General features: G+C 38.6%; 1 protein-coding gene across 2 annotated transcripts; it reads right to left on the bottom strand.

Moving 5' to 3' along the window:
- Positions 1-595: 595 nt before the first annotated feature.
- On the bottom strand, positions 596-16,665 carry dnajc14 (DnaJ (Hsp40) homolog, subfamily C, member 14). Of its 2 annotated transcripts, XM_047348100.1 has the most exons (8): positions 16,468-16,665; positions 15,038-15,203; positions 13,898-14,932; positions 13,706-13,812; positions 11,925-12,044; positions 11,614-11,774; positions 9,294-9,396; positions 596-4,593 (listed from the first exon to the last, which is right to left on the bottom strand). In XM_047348100.1, the coding sequence occupies exons 2-8, from the start codon at positions 15,077-15,079 to the stop codon at positions 4,296-4,298; spliced, it is 1,866 nt and encodes a 621-aa protein (XP_047204056.1). In that variant the 5' UTR covers positions 15,080-15,203; positions 16,468-16,665; the 3' UTR covers positions 596-4,295. The 2 variants fall into 2 exon arrangements, with proteins under 2 accessions (XP_047204056.1, XP_047204055.1); XM_047348099.1 differs by having other exon boundaries at positions 13,898-15,203.
- Positions 16,666-17,471: the final 806 nt, after the last annotated feature.

The following is a 17,471-nucleotide window of genomic DNA, read 5'->3' as shown; positions in this document are numbered from 1 at the left end:
AAGGCCTTCACAGAACAGCTGGATTTACACCGAGATTAAATTACACACAGGTAGACTATTTACTTATCAGGTGGGATGAATATAATGCACAACACATTTTGTTTTCTTTAAACTATCACTTTTCTTCCTCTTCCCAAATATTCACTACTTTTTGTTGGTCTATTACACAAAATTCATTGAGGATTGTGGTTGTAACCTGACAAAATGTGGAAATATTTAAGAGGTATGAACAAGTTTGCAAGGAACTATACAAATATACAGAAGAATGCTTTCTACTGACCCAGACATTCACATCAGTTAATCTGGTGATGATTTCTTTTTTTCTTTTTTCCCATCACACCAGGGAGTCAATCTCTTTGAAGCAGCTCCTTGTAAGGAGCAGAGATTTACTGGTGCCCCACCCCATTTTCACAGGCATAACACAGCCGTACAAAGGTCAGCGAGTGGAAAATGAGGTGAAATGGTGACACAGTACTTTTTGCTTTGTTTTTAGACCAGGTTGGATATAAGGACTGCTACAGACAGTTCGATTCCTGAGTAAAATGTTCTGTATGACAGGTAGGGTGGAAATGAGCAGAAAACACAACAAACATTGTACATCTCGGAAATCATCTTTATTTTGAAAACCAAAGAAAGCAGGGGAAAGAAACCCAAGATTACTTTAAAACCGTTCACCAACTGGGAACTCAGCTTTTAACTTCATACAAAAAAACCTGATGATTGTCAAATATTTTTGAAATATTTCTGCATAATCGGCTTTTAAAATGTAAAAAGGAAACAGAACACTGAAGCGTCTTGGGCTCTGAACTGCTACCTTAAAACGTACAGCACTTCATATTCTCAAATCACAGAGTTGAAAAGGAAAAAAGCAAGGCAGTTAAACGCAATCATGGATGGGGGCTGTGCAGTTCCTCAAGCGGACAATTAAACCGTCCGGCTCAACATCTGTGGGACCTGAAGGTCAGGGGCTGATGTGTTAATGATCGAATTCACTTCATCTAATTAGAAAACGTTTGCCTTCATAAGATAGCCAGCTTTAGATTTTACATCTTGGTTTATTATAATAAGGAGCCTATATTATATCTCAGATTCCTTTGTGTGTGGAAAGCCAGCCAAAATCCTTTTAGCAGGTGAAGATAAGCAAAGATTTCCTGCGCAAACAAGCATCTGCAACAAGAGCTCCTTTTAGGTGTTCACTCTGTGCAACACAATAACACAACCTATCTTCTCCAAAGCGCGATGGCTGTGCAAAAATAAAATCTGTAAATGAGCTGTCATTTTGGTGAGTAATACCTCCCACGCACCTGCAGCAAGCGGCTTAGCTTCAAAATCACTGAATCAAAACCACCTTTTTATTCAACGCTGGGCGTGCAAAAAGACACATCCAAGAAAGGAGAAAATTAACACAATAGAAAACTTCTTATGAATATACAATATAGCCTTACACACAGTTGCTTTTTCAATAACTGCCCACAATCTTCAAGTCAGGTGTAAACAAAGCAGTAGGTTGCTTTTACAAGGCTACAAAAAAGGTTTTAATGAAATAATAATCAATTCATTTCTAGGTAAGGCCCGTGTGAACTCAACCGCCTTGTTTATGATTTTACGACAGGTGTGCACTGGGTAGACTTCCTGTGAGTCTGTATCTGAACCACAATAACCGTAATCAAATGAGAGTCTGCAGAACATGACATGGACTGGGACATCAGCGGCTGGAAAGAATAATTAAATGTTTAACAGTAATGATCCTGGAATAAAACATGCTAAAGACGTGCAACAACTTCTGCTCAGGAGGAAAACAGAGACAGAATTCAGATAACTGGAACATGAATTATTTTAGCCGCTACGTAAAAATATAAACGAGAGCAAATGGGCAATGCTGCAGCATACGCATATTTTTGCTGCATTCTGCATCAGAAAAGTACCTCTGTTTAAATCTGTGTACTTTCTGATTCCAGTCTAATCGTTTCCACCGGAAGAAGCTGCGGTTTATTAAATTATATGGAAATCATCCTGAAAAACATTTTTTTTTCAGGATTCAGACAGAAAATCGGTCTGTTATTATAGTATGTAGCCCCATGATGCAAGCGAATAACGAGCAGCTTCAAAATGTTTCTTTAAAAGAGAATATCAGAACTAAAGCAGGTTTTTAATTAAATAAATGCAAATAGTAAAGATTTCCTATTCTTTTTGAGAGATCTGTAGCTTTAACAAAAAAACATTTTACTACTCACTAAGGCCGCATGTAAATTAAACCATTGTACAGTGCCTTCCAAAAGTATTCACATCCCCTTGTTTTCTTTTTCACACATAAAAATCAAAAAGCGTGCTGTGCACTTGTATTCAGCCCCCATCATGCTGGTAACTCTAATCAACCATGGCCTTCAGAAGTCACCCAATCATTAAACTGAGTTCACGTGTGAATCATTTAAGGTCAGTATAAACCCAGCTGTGCTGTGAAGGGCTCAAAGATTTGTCAGAGAACATCTTCCAACAAACCGTATCATGAGGACCAAGGACCACAGTAGACAGGTCCAGGAAAAAGGTGCAAAGATGTTTAAAGCAGGGCTGGTTGATAAAACAATATTCCAAGCTTTGGATATTTTACAGGGGGCTGTTAAAACCAGAACTCAAAAATGACTATGGCCCTACCAAGACATGGGCGCCTATCTAAACTCAAAGGCCGTGCAAGGAGAGCAGTAATCAGAGAAGAAGCCAGGAGGCCCACTCCACAAATCTGGCCTTTATGGAAGAGTGGCAATAAAAAAGCTATAGAGGTCCTATTTGCAGTTTGCCACAAGCAATTTGAGGAAAAAGGAGACATGTGGGAAGAAGGAGCTCTGGTCGGATGAAACAAAACTGAACTTTTCAGCCTTGAACCAAGTATTCCTACTGTGAAACCTGGTCGATCATCGTGTACATCGTGCTGTGGGGATGCTCTTCTTCACTTGAGGCAGGAAAGTTGATTAAAGTTGACTGCAAGATGTATGGAGCTGATACAGGATAATCCTGGAAGAAAAACCTGTTAGAAGTTGCAAACGAGCTTCTAGCAGGAGAACCCTAAACATACAGACACAGGAGCCGTGGCATTTCAATCAAAGCATATTCATGTGTCAGAAGGGCCCGTCAAACTCCAGGCCTAAACCCAATTGAAATGACTTGGGAAAACACCCTCCATCCAATCTCCCTAAGCTTGAGTTTATTTTTGCAAAGAAAGATTAGCAAAAATTTCAGCCCTTGTGTTCAAAGCTGCTTGAGACATTCCCCAAAAATCCCTGAAGTTGAAACTGAAGCAAAAGGTGTTTTTCTACAACGTATTCACTGAGGAGTTAATAGAAACCGTTTAGCATACTTTTTAGTTTATTTGTAAAAAGAAGAAATTTGAAAACCATGTACATTTTTCATCTCGGTGCATATTTATGCACCAATTTGTGTTGGTCGATTACATAAAATCCAAGGAAAATACATAGGAGTTTGTGGGCGCAATGAAACAAAACTCAACAAGGTTGAAGGGGTATAAATAATCTTGCAAGGCACTGTTAGAACAACCTGAGCCACATAAAGTCAAGAACAAAGCCATGAATGTGAGAACAGGAATTGTAAAACATTTCCAGATAAACCGTTCTGCTGAATGTAAAAAACCATTCTGTATTCAGTGTCCCGTTAGCGTGGTTCAGATTTGTTCCATCATTTGGTTTGGGTTACTTCTAAGAATATGAAGGACAAGGCTTTGCTCCAGAAGCAGAAAACAATGAACTCACAGCAATAATACCAGTAACACTGACACACTGAAGCTGCACAAACCCTCGTCTTCATTTCCCAGTTATAATGATCCGCAAATCTTGATGACTGTAGCCCTCTCCTCAACCGTTTCTCTCTCTCTCTCCACTTTCCAAGTGAAAAATTAACCCGATACAAAACAGAAGAAAAAAAAAAGGTGAATAAATCATGCAATAATGGATTTGGCAGGAAATTCTCAAAAAGAAAATGCTTCATTACGGCATAAGAGGGATTTCGGTTTTCAAGGCTACAGTCAAGATTAAAACCAACAACGATAAGATGAAATGGCAGATAGAGCACCGTCACTGCCACTTCCTCGGCCTTCATCACTAAGATCCACTGGTCAACTGGTTTCTCTTTGTAATCCAGTAACTTTCGGCTTGGCTGATCTGACTGCAGCTTTATACTCAACCACTAACCGTTTCAGATCTTGGCATGCCAACAGGCAGGCGAGAGACAAACATGGCCATTGTTTTTTTATCATTTCCCTGTTTTGACACACAAGTAAACAGACTTCACCTCTGGAAGGGTTTTCGGACCTTCTTTCTCCTCCTGGGGGGTTTGCCCCCATCAGGCCACGTCTCGCTGGACTCTGGCCGATGGCCCCCCGGCATGTAGAAACCTGTCTGACCCGAGGGAGGGGAGAAAGGAGTTGCTCCAGCACCGGGTGGGTTATGGTGGGGTGGACCTGAGGGAAAAAAGCCTCCACCATTGGCAGCCATTTCATTTGGCGGTCCACCCTTAAACATTCTGTTGAAGAAGTCCTGCAAATCAGCCGGGTGTGACGGACCTGTGGTATGCTCTGAGGGGCTCCTGCAAGGGAACACATGAAATGGTTTTCATTGTTGCCAAAGCATTAGCATCAAACACACACACAATTGTCTTTAATTTTTTCTTTATCCAACATTAGACATGATTTTGGTTAAACAAAAGGGACCTTGAACATGTTGTCCCTGGATAGGGGAGGTCTGCCAGAAAGGTTCTGACAACCAAAAACATGCCAGGATTTCCCAGACTCACTGTGAAAGTTGATTTTAGGCTCCATGTACAATAAAACATAAAACAGGAAACAGGAAACAGTCTCTTCTTAATCTGATAGATTTGGAAAAAGTCGCACCAAACATTGTAAAACCTCTGTTACTAAGCTGATCTTTCAACCACTGTATAAGAAAGCTGGAGCCTAACTAAGAATATAAATAATAATAATGAATCCATATGTTTCTTTTCTATCAATGGGTCATTTAAGTTTTTTTTTCCAAAATGACACATTTATTACAAACATTTTATGCAACTTTTGATCCGTTTTACACAGCATGGATTTTTAACTGGATTAACGCAATTCTATGATTATTATTTAACAGCAGTAAGGGAAGTGAAAAGGTCACGCATTCAAAGTGTGATGTTTACATGAAGCAGCTGTAGGACTGTGGACAGCATGCTGCCATCAAATGGTCTCTTAACAAAAATAGGACAAACGGTAACCCCTCAGACAGAGAGAACAAAACAGTCCATAAAGAGAACGTAAATATTAATGGTACCTTTATGGGAAAAAACCTGTTCTCTAAATTAAACATTTAGATAGTTCAGGTTCATGTTAATTTTACATTATCACAACTTCAAGATGTTTAGGTGAACAGCTCTACAAACAGAAATTGTATCATTTCAGATCTCTTTGAATATCTCAGGTAAGAAACAAAGAGAAAAAATTCATTATTTATTGAGGGGCAGCAGGGCTGTATCAGACAGGCAGCTGAGGAAATTAAAAAGGTGTTTTTGCCGCTCAAGAAAACACGTTTAATATTTGCATTGCTGTTGCATTCATGGTTACATTTGAACAGTATTTTATGTGTAAGGGTTGATTTGTAAAGAACAACCGTTTATATAAATGTCTTTAAATTTTAGAAGAATGAATAATTTTTTCTGTGGAGCCTGAGCTACTTTAAAACTGTGTTGTCACTGTTTGTATTGAATAAAACATGTAATACAGCGCCCCCAAGTGTCAAAAAGAAGAATAATGAGGTCATTTTATTGGAAGCTTCTCTTCAAATAAGTTGGGTGTTTAAAATGAAAGAAAGTTTTCACAGACTGTTAAGTATCCTCATGTTCTAAAAGGTTTATGGAAATCTTGACGGGGCATGAATTTATTATAGAGTGTGATATATATATGTGAACATGTCTTATGTTGACTTTTTCTTTGTGTATCACTCTTTATATTGCTTTACTATCTAATAAGGAGGAAAATCTACCAAAATAATTTTTAGAGCAGGGGAGTCAAAATTGGGGGTCTTTGAATTATTTTTGTGCAGCCCCCACCCGCAATAAAACGGTGTAAATTTAACCCGCCACCACAGGCAGCTGATGCAAATGGATAATTCTTCACCTTTTAAAAGGAGAGGTTTTCATTCATGTTAAAATCTTCCTTAAAATGGATAGTGTTAAGTGAACATAAATTGTCTTGTTTTCATTTTGATTTCATAGTAAATAGGACCACAAAGATTCACTGACCTTTACTCAAAATCAGATTTGAGTGGACTCATTTATTAAACTTGAAGAAAGAGTGATCTATATCCTGTTCTTATTGCAGAGAATAAACGAGAAACATTTTGTAGACTACCAAAACTGAAAGCAAATTGACCCAAAACATCTAGGAAATTTTTTTTAATAAGGCGAACCTGTCAAATTATTTCTTATGTTTTGGCCGGCAGATGCGAACACGTAGCAAACAGCTAAAAACATGAATGACGGAAACTCCAAAACACACAAACAAAAAACAAAGGCAACAGAAAAACGCTGCAAAAGAAAAATTCTGAAATCACAGAAAATAGATAGAAGCAAAAGAATAAAATGTTGCAAATACCAAAAACAGCAGCTAGTTAAATAAATTTTTAAAAAAGCTGCAAGCTCACTCCACGAAACACAAGTGCACCAGACCAGTAGGGGCACAGTACAATTACTGACGTAAATATGCTGCCGTTTTATAATATTGTAAAAGATTATCCCCTACCTAGTTGAACTAGCCCAGCCCAGCAGAGCTGGACGACATCTGCTGGAGGTGCCTTGCTCTAGGTGCAAGCAGGGGGACCAGTCTTTTGTTAGGGGCTGGCCCAACATCCTGAAATAGACTTCCCTATGAGTTGCGCACCATCTCCAACCTGTTTTTATTCAAAAGCTAAACTTAAGACCTATTTATTCAAAAAGGCTTTTGACATTTGATTTTTAGTGTTTTAAATTGTCTTTTAATGTATTTGTATTTCTAGTTTTTACTTGACACGATATTTTGTTTGATTGTGTTCTGTATTTATTTGTTTTATTTTGTAAAGCACCTTGGCCAATGCAAAGCGTTGTTGGAAGGTGCTATAGAAATATATTTTGATTGATTGATTGATTGATTGAAGATTATGGCTCCTTGTTTAAAAAAGACATGAAGTAAAACGTATCCTTTCTTTCTTCTCTCTAACTTTCTTCTGGGAATGCTGTTAATGTTTTTACTCAGGGTCTTGGTCCCATATGACTTAGTGGTCGACTCCCTGTAGTAATCTGGTGCACGTCCATTTTGTGAAGCGAGCTTGCAGGTTTTCTTAACTTTCTGTTTTTCTGTTTTTGCTGCATTTTCCTTTTCAGCGTTTTTCTGTTGCATTTGTTTTTGTTTGTTTTGGAGTTTGCATCATTCAAGTGTTTGCAGCACGTTTCGCCATTTGTGGCGCGTTTAGGCGTTTGCTGAGCTTTCGCACCTGTCGGCCACCAGGTTCTACCGGTTTTGGATCTACAATGGTTTATAAATCCCTTTTCTACAAAAAGCCAACTACTTTGTTAATTTCATTAAAATTCTCCATGTTTAGTTAATTGCTGTGGAGGTAAATAAAATAAGCAAGAAATTTCAAAATAAAATGTATGATTTTTTTGTGGATACAAGTTTTTTTCATTTGAACACCACAACTCTAAATATTTTTAACCTGTGTGGCCTAGTTAAGGCAGCCCAGTACACCTGACACATTCAGACCTTACATAGTCAGGGAGAGTTTATAGTCCCTGCTGGGCCAGCAATAAAACCAAAGTTAAATGCAAATCACTTCTATCTCCAAGGCAAATGTATCAGAAAATAGCTTTATAACAGTTATGATATACGTTGACGTCATGTGGATGACAGGATTTCTACGTTACATACAGGAAGCATGACACCTGCTGTTCTCTACTATTAGTTCATTCTTTCAACTGTACAAAGGCTGCAAAATGTATTTTTACAGTGTTTCTTAGAGTGTCACTGTGGTCATAACAGAATTATTCAATGAGAAACTGACAGTATCGGCACTGATATCGTAGAATAGATTTACATCCGTCAACAACAGCTTGCATTGGCAAAAATGGGACACCGAAGTCAGGGCGAAACACCACATCAGGTTTTCATCCTTCTAAGAACATATGCAGCTGAAATTTACTTGTCCGCAAATTCTCTGAATTGTTTACAGGTATTTGATACTGCAGAACTGTGTCAATAAACTGGGCAATTTTCCCCCGACTGGTTCTGACCACTGATGACAAATGAAATACAGGAAAATCTCAGCATATTTCTCTTTCATGGTCAATCATTTTAATGTTACATTTCTTAAAAATGTTGTGTGTCTTTAGAAGGGAAAGCAGAGTTGCCCAGTATCAGATTAAACAGGTCAGACCAACAATTAAACAAAAAAAAACTGTATTGGCCAGAAAAGACCCAAATGGTGCATTCTTGTGGAAAAACAACCTAAATAACTATCAACCAACTGACAAAGTCAACTTTTTATTGCACCTTTAAGCACCTTCAGAGTTAAAAGATCATTTATGTCGGCTACTCTTTTTGTAGCTGACAAAGAGGGTTGCACAACATATCGCAAATGCATTGTCATCACAATATTAGTGTGCGCAGAGGACTGGTTGAAATTCACCGATTGTAGGGTGATATATTAAGTGTTATGAGCTCACACTTTGCTTGCCAGTGTAATACTGAGCCTGTTGGATGGGGTCTCACTGCAGTAGAAGTGCCACACCTGACCCAGAGTTTTGGAAGCACAGTTGAGAAAGAGAGAAGTGACAAAATCATGAATTTATCACAACTCCCGTGGCAATATTTAACAATAATATTACCATTGCATAACTTTCTAACATTATGCAACCCTACTGAAAGCTTCTTTATGTTCATGTTGTGCACACGTGAAGAAATTCCTTCCTTAACACCTCAGCAGCTATGCATATACAGTACAGACAGGCCAACAAGACTATATTAAAAATCCTTTGGTTTTAATTGGTCTTCTGTAATATTCACCTTTTTTGAGAAACAAAAATCTGGGTTTTCATCAGCTGTAAGCCGTAATCAGAAAAATTAACAGAAATAAACCCTTGGAGTATATTACTCTGCGTGTACCAAATCTATATATTTTATGAAAGTTTCCCTTTTTGAATTGAACCAATTAAATAAATGTACATTTGGGTGATATTGTAATTTAGTGAGAGGGACCTGTATCCTTGGAGAGACGTACCTGTGTCGTGCGGCGTTGCTGTTATTCTTCGACCCAAAGGAGATGTGGTACGGTACGCGATGTGTATCGGGGGAAATGCTTATTCTTTGGCAACCGGCCCACTCTGAAACATGACAGCAAACAAGTGATTCATCAATATAGAATTTCTGATGCACAGAGAAGGACCAAAAGTACTAACTTTGCAGAAATACTTAAACATTACTTTTAAGTTCACAGTTTTTAGTTGTTTTTTTTTTATTGCTTTTAAAAAGGTCTATTGTTGATTTGAAAAGATTGAAAACAACTTTATCTCTAACAGGAAGATGCTCACATGACTTGATGCGTTAGATCATAAACACAGCAGCAGAAAAACAAAAAACAGCTTAGAGACAGCGCAGTGGCAAATAACCTGGTCTAAAATCTAACATCCGACAAACAAACGGTCACTGATGCATTATGGGAATATTTTGTCAAACCATGAAGTACTCAAATAAGCTGCAAACAATTAGGTAGAAACTCAGAATCTAAAGGTCTCAGCTATTTTTTAAGTGTTTAGGTTTATATGGAAAATATTAAATAGACTGCAAAAGTATGGCTAGTTAGTATAGGTTCCTGTCTTTAAAAAAATGTGCGACAATACAGATTAGATTCTTAAAGCTGCATATGAATCACAAGAATTTGATTAAAATGTCTTTTGGACAGACAAGAACCCAAATGGGAATGTTTGGCCCCAATGCACAGCAGAACTCTGGACAGAGGTTTAGTTTTTATCCAGGGACTACAGATGACTACAGATTTCGAGCCAGAAAACATCACTGTATTGCGAATTACTGCAAAGTAAAATAAGGTTTGTTGAAGTTTGGCTGAAATATAGACATACAACAGGAAAATCATACCAAACACACCAGTAAATCCTTAACAAACTGCAAGAAAAAAGAAGGAAAGTTTTCCACATAGAAAGTAAGACTGCAGACCTCAATGTGAAATGTACAGGGGGACTTTAAAGGGGACATATCATGCTTTTCAATTCTTCCTTTTCAAATTTAAATCATTCAGTTGTGGCCTATGAAGGGGGATTGTGTAAAGAAATGTGTGGTTTAATACACACAACAACCGGACATTTAGACTTATCAACTTGCAGAGTCGGCATACTTGAGCTGGTACTACAAAATCACAGCGGGAAATAAAAATGGCAGATACGCGAATTGGTCAGCCGGAAGTCCATGACCTGGTTTAGCTGTTCCGCATCAAATACTGTGACATAACAGTTCAAAAAACGTTACAGATGATGGAGAAAGCTGAACAGTTGGAAAAATATGACCCAAATAGAATATAAAGATATCTACGCAGCACCTGGAGAGACTACATTCAACTTTTCGGCACTCCTACAGACTCCAAGTAAACAACAAAATGTATTTAAGGGCTACAAAAATGGATTTTGCATGATGTCCCCTTTAAGAGAGCTTCAATGAGCTGATGCAACGCTGTAAAGAAAATTGGACCAAAACGTTTAGCAACAACTTGAGAGACCATTTGAACATAAGTAGGTCAGATTAATGCTGCTTAAGGTGTTAGTCAAGAATAATTCACCTTTATGTTTCTGCAGCAACTGAGAAGATCTGGAGTAGACTAATTATTTATTACTGTCTTAATATTTTAGAACTCAGATAAGGTGTAGACAGCTGTCAGTTTCCTAAATAGCTCTTACATTTTGCCTGAGAGTTTTACTTCCATTTCTTCCTTTTAAGGCTACAACACTGCTGATCACAGCCATGTAAAAAAAGCCAAGAACCCCAGATATAGGTTTTAAGCAGCAATATTCTGACCATGCACATACAGTACCTCGATAAACTTTTCCACATTTTCTCAACAAAAGACTTCAGTCTATCCTATTGGAATTTTATGCGATAGACCAACACAAAGTAGTGCATAACTGCAGGGTGGAAAGACAATGACAAAGAGTGCCTGTGAAGAGCAGTTTCCCAAAGTATTGCTGCAGATTTACAATTAGATGCAAGTCTTTGCTTTGACTGGGCCATATTATCACATGAATATGATTTGATCTAAACCATTCCATTGTAGGTCTGGCTGTAACTTCAGGGTCTTTATCTGCTGAAAGGTGAACCTCTGCCCCAGTCTGAAGTCTTTTGCAACCTCTAACAGGTTTTCTTTCTATCAGCTTCTGACAAGAAGAAGAAAGTTTGATGATGAGAGCATGATGATGCTACCACTATATTTCAGGATGGAGGTCGTGTGTTTAGGGGGATGAAGCTTTTCAACCTGCATGATACAGTATGTGTTTGAGGGTAGAAAGAAAAACAAAATAAAATCTGTTCTTCACCTGTAATATCATACACCTTTCCTTCCATACAAGCAAAGAACGTGATGCGTAAGCCCAACATGCTGGACTCGGCCCACAGGTCTCCCTCCTCAGCACTATGGCAACGGTTGCATTCAGAACAAAAGCGGGCTTCAGCGGGATCTCGATCCATCTCGAACCGCCTGCACACACAGGTCATGAAGGAAATACCACTGAGGTGGAAGTACACTGGACAACACAAGATGTGGCTCTGATATGAATAATACTGCACGTTTCAGATAGTGAGGGTTAAACGATCAGGTGATTATGATGTCTGATGTGCATCAACGTACTTGTGCTTGCCTTCACACTTTGTGCACATCATGGTGTTCATAGCTTCCTTCAGGTCATCCTGTAGCTTAGTAAGAAACTCGTTCATGGACTTTGAGAGCTCAGTTGCTGCCATTCGCTTCCTGTGTGGGAAAGAAATAACTGATGATTCAAGTTAACTCAGAAGTTGCATACTAGATACATCTATAGGGGGAATTTCCAATCTTCTTTTACACGTATTTGCTATTTTTCTGCACTGGAATCACAAAGCAGATTGTGAGAAATACACACAGAAGCAAACACTCCCCATCAATAACAGCAGATCTGCAACTAAACTACAGGTCAAAAGTTTTAGATACACTTTCTCATTTAATGGTTTTCTTCACGTTTATGACAATTTACGTTGAACATAGATTCTCAGTGAAGGCATCAAAACAGTGAATGAACACATATGCAATTATGTAGCAAACCAAAAATTATGAAATAACTTTAAATATGTTATATTTTAGAATCCTTAAAGTAGACGCCCTTTGCTGTAATGACTGAAATATTAACCTTTGGCCGTCTCTCAATGAACATCTGGGAAGTTCTTTCAAGACTCTTTGGAAAACCATTTCAGGTGACCACCACATGAAGCTCATGGAGAAAATATTAAGAGATCAAAGCAGTCATCAAAGCAAAGGGTGGATATTTTGTAACAATCTAAAATATAAAACTGTTTAGAGTTATTTCACACTTTTTGTTTACTACATAATTCCATGTGTGCTCATTTACAGTTTTGTTGCCTCTGGTGAGAATCTACAATGTAAATAGTCATGAAACTAAAGAGACCCATTGAGTTAGAAAAGCGTTCTAAAACTTTTGACGGTGGTGTATGTTTGCTTTAGGTCCTTGTCTTCTCTTCAATCACAAATACAGCAAATGCATAAGTGATCAAAGAGAGAGAAAAAAATGCGTTATTCTTTTTTAACTAATTATTTTAGTAAACAGGCAGCCCTTAAAATTTTGAGAATGTCCGACTAGAGGTAACCGCATTGGAATGACATTTCTAAAGCTTTAAGTGATGCTGTAGATTGTAAAATACCTCGCTGTGGCGCATGTTTTATTGTCAATGCAGTAAACAAGTAGACAGAGATTCCTCAGTGAGCAACACAGACTGGTCTTTCTTAACAAGTTAATTTATTTGTGTTCTCTATATCGTCTGCATGTTCAGGATCTTCCAAAACAAGTTCCACTTATTTGATCAGAAAAATTTGAACTAAAAATACAGGTGAGACCCCACTGGAAGAAATGGTGCATTTTTTGCTCAGACATCAAAATTTCCACCAGTTTTCAGCAGAGGGTATTTTTTCCCCATCTAATCTGTTGCAGTTAAGAAGGCAAGGCTATTTCCCCTGGCTGTAATTTAAGGAAATTTATACATCGGCATAAATCCATTAAATGCACACTTAATCCTAAAAAAAAAAAAAAAAAGAGAGTGAGAGAGAGAGAGGGGGGGGGGGGGGGGGGGGCACATTTAATAAAAGTTGATTGATTAATGCAGTTGCCTGTATGTGTCATACTCTTCAAGTCTTATTAAATCAGTTTGGAGGAAAAATATATCTGCACATGAAAAGTGAGTTTTTATTTAGAACAAAGTTTTGTGAGAGTGGTGAGTGTAAAAATTACCCTCACAATTGTATCATCTGAGCAAATGACAAAAGCTAAACAAAGAAATAAATATCAAGTTTATATATTTTGTGTGTGCTTATGGTAAGATGTGTTTTCTTATTGTGTATTGTTTCTACAGGACCTGATTACTTACAGCTCATACTCTCGACGTGTCTCAGGGTTGCTGACAATATCCCAGGCTGCCCTCAGAACTTTAAACGCCTCTCCAGCTCGTGGATGCTTGTTCTTGTCTGGATGGACCTAAAAGTACAGAAGTAAAAGTTACTTGAGTAAAAAAGAAAAAAAGACTCATTACTCCAGAAATTCTCACACTTTAGCCACACACCTGGACAGCCAGCTGTCTGTAGGCCTTCTTCAGCTCAGTCTCTGTAGCATGTACCTCCACGCCAAGCACCATGAAGGGGTCAAGCTCCCCCTCTGGCACCTCGGCCAACGCCAGCAGTCGTTCTAGCTCCTGACTTGGCTCACCTCTTCCTGCTCTGCCTGGTGACTCAGGTGATGAGGGTGTATTGCGATACTTCCTAAACCAGCTCCGAACTCTCTCCAGCACAGACACAATCCTCTTCCAGACTCGTGATTCCAGAAAAGCTGTCCAACAGCGTTTACCCCTCTCACCACCAACACGCAGCAACATTCCCTTTACCCACTGGAAGCTGAAAATAACTACAGCACAGAAAAGTCTGAAACAAGATGAGACAGCTGTCTTTAACCACTTCAGAGTCCTCATGGTTTTATCCCCAAGGTCGGCTCCTGCGCATTTCATCCATTTCAAAATCCGACTAATGTCTGCCTTCATTCCAGGTAGATCAGTGATCTTAACAAGAAGTTGCATCCCAAAGTTGTAAAGTTTCAAGACTCCGGTTTCCACACAGACTCCACAGTTGTGAGTTAATGTCACAATAATCTCAATCAGCATGTGGACGCACGAGATGCACCAGACACTCAGAGACTCAGACAGCATCTCTCTGAAAGCCAAGAAAAGTTGTCTTCCTGACCTCCTGCGACCCCGGCTCTGCTGATGGTGGTGATGGTTGCGCCTGCGAGTCGGCTTGTGCCGACTTCCACTTGATGGGATGCTGCCTTTCTGAAAGGAGGAAAAAGCACTTTGACCGCTCTGCTCAAACAGAGAACTGTCGCTCCTCAACTTGCACCTCCGTCCACCTCCCAATGCCCTGCAGCCGGACTCTCCATTCATTTGTTGCTCCTTTGCAGCTTCATCCTGTTCTTGATTTATAACCTGTGGGTTCTCATAATCCAAGTCATGTTCAAACCCCACTGAAACCTCTTCTGTATTCTCTTTAGTCTCTGTGGATTCACATGACTCTGCATCACCAACTCCAGAGTCAATAACTGGTATTTCCTGAGATTTGAGATGGACAAAATTATGCTCCTGCGTGTACTCACCAGTCCCTCCAGTTTGCTGCTCACTAAAACTGGCCTCTGAGACAAAATCACCTACACATACCTCCTCATCATCCATCTCTTTCTCAGCCACTTCCCTCTCCATGTCCTTTAAGGTTGTCAGTTTCAAAAGACGCAAATTGTTCCTAAATCCATGATCTGCTGCTCCTCCAGATGCTCATATCAAGTTGAAAAGGGTTCCTCACAGTTCACATGATGTAATACGTCACCTGAAAATAAATAGATCTCTATACAAGACAGGTACTTCAATCAAATAATACAACCTCAAAATTTAAATAAGCTCATAGACAGCTGGAGATAGGCACCACCTTCCCCGCGACCCACTATGGAATAAGCGGTAGAAAGTGACTGACTGATATATAAAAAGGTAACATAGGTATGTAAATTTTTACTATATTAGTTACCCTGTGCTACATATTCTCCCAGTAGATAAGGGTTGATTAATATGCAAGTCAGTAAAAAGTTTTGGGGGTTTTTTTTCAGTAATTTTATTCCCTGGAATAGCCAAAGGACGTTCAAATTAGATATTTTACCAATAAAACTTTTATTTTCAAGATTTTTTTATATTCCAAATTTTAGCACAAAAGTGTTTTGAAAAAGTGTCCATAGCTTTTGAACTATTTCACGTTTTTTTCACGTTACAACCCCAAACTTCAATGTACTTTATTGGGATTTAATGTGATAAATTAATACAAAGCAGCAGGAAAAGCTTTTTATTTTATTTTTGATTCAATTACCATGTAACGATCGTAATGCAGGATATCTATCTGCAGCAGAGTATATCTATATTGTGGCATTGATTTTTTAGAAAGGCGAAAGTCAATTATTCATAAAACACAGCAATCGAGTTTATCATAATAGCAAAAATATGCATGTTTCGAAGAAATTCACAAGAAAAAGGCAATAGTCCGTGCTGTTATTTGCTTATGGTGAATTTACATGTATTGCGGATGACTGTCTTTAACTGTCAAGCCCTTGATAAAAGGATATAAACGCTTGCTTCAACACGAACACATGTAAACATGCAACATAAGGTACAATCAATACACAGCAGATAGACTCATCTGACAGCAACCTGGCTGTGAGTCAGATCTCATGTTAGTCCTGTTAAAAGGACCAGATGTTTTTCTTAAAACGACGAATGTTAGCAAGCAACCAGGGTGTTAGCATGAGAAAGCAGAGAAAGAGATATGAGTAATATTAGCGTCTTCTGTGTCCAACCTATAAATGTTTCCACTAAAACAAAGCTTCACTCGCACAAAAAAATGAAGAAACATAGTAAACAGTAAATGTGCACGTCTTTAGCTTGCCAGAAGCTAACTCTTAGCCAGTGATACTAACTGGACCTGCTATTATTAGCGCCTGTTTCCTATTCCTGTCAGCTCAGACGAGCTTAAAAAGAGACACGAAGCCCAGCAAGTGCCAGAATCATTTAACAGATTTCATCCCAAAAAGCTGAGTTTTTTAACATACCGTTAAGATAGATGTGTAACCTTGTTTGTTAACAGAAAGCCAACTGTTTCTTTTCCTCCTCCACTTCCTTCTTTGGTGTTTTCTGACAGTAGCCAGTCATCAGTGGGGCGCCGCTGCCACCTAGTGTTCAGTGGAGAGATCAAGCTCATAAAAGAATGGGATAGTTCAGATCCCAGTTTAAATTGTAGCCAATTGCTGCGTTGTAGTCTTAAAGTAGTTTTGATCATCTAAAATTCATTGGGTAAAATTACGAAGCCCGCAAGGGGGCATGGGAATTTTTTTCTTTTGCGTTCGCTCGCAATACTTTTGCGTGCCCACGCTATACCATTTGCGTTCTCACGCAATAGTCTTTGCGTTATCTCGCAATACTTTGTGGGAGATCCGTTTTTGAGATTTATTGAGTTTTATTTTGAAATCGGCCTTAAATAAAAGGATCTTCAATCAGACTTAAAGACAGTTATTATCCACAAGCTGTCAAACTACTGAACTCTGGACCATAATACTGCACGAAACCACATCTGACACTTTTTTGCTAATTACTGCTGCATGATGTGTACTTTTTTTGCACGCCACTTTTGTTTTTATAGTGATTTGAACGGTTCGTCTTATCCTAAGCATTTAATCGCATTGTTGACAGCGTGTTAACCTGCATATAACAAATAAACCATATCAATGCCATATCAGTGTTTTTTGTTTTGTGAGCAGTTTGTCAAATGTGCTGCTGTTCCAAAATGCACAGCTTTCTCTAGGTGATTAACAACGTTTGCGAGCGAACTTAAAAGTACTGCGTAGGAACGCAAAAGAAAAAAAATTCCCTCATGTCCCCTCGCGGGCTCCGTATAAAATAAAATTGGATTTAATCTGAATTATGATGCTCCAACTAAAAAAATATTCAAAAATAAACACAAAACAACTTGAATTTTCCTGTGTGACGTCTAGGGAAAATGGCACCAAATTCAGAGAGGCAATTTGAAATCACAAAGCTACACCATACATACAATCCA

Source organism: Girardinichthys multiradiatus, chromosome 20 (genome assembly GCF_021462225.1).
Source record: "Girardinichthys multiradiatus isolate DD_20200921_A chromosome 20, DD_fGirMul_XY1, whole genome shotgun sequence".
NCBI lineage: Eukaryota > Metazoa > Chordata > Actinopteri > Cyprinodontiformes > Goodeidae > Girardinichthys > Girardinichthys multiradiatus.
The sequence above is the reverse complement of the archived record's forward strand: the minus strand, read 5'-3'. Positions and strand labels throughout refer to the sequence as shown.

Excerpts from the sequence above, each read along its gene's own strand:
- dnajc14 (XM_047348099.1), bottom strand. The coding sequence starts at position 15,079 with ATGGAGAGGGAAGTGGCTGAGAAAGAGATGGATGATGAGGAGGTATGT. Across the intron at positions 12,045-13,705 it reads ACACGTCGAGAGTATGAGCT|GAAGCGAATGGCAGCAACTG; the intron begins GTAAGTAATCAG and ends TTTCCCACACAG. Across the intron at positions 11,775-11,924 it reads AAGTGTGAAGGCAAGCACAA|GCGGTTCGAGATGGATCGAG; the intron begins GTACGTTGATGC and ends CTGTGTGTGCAG.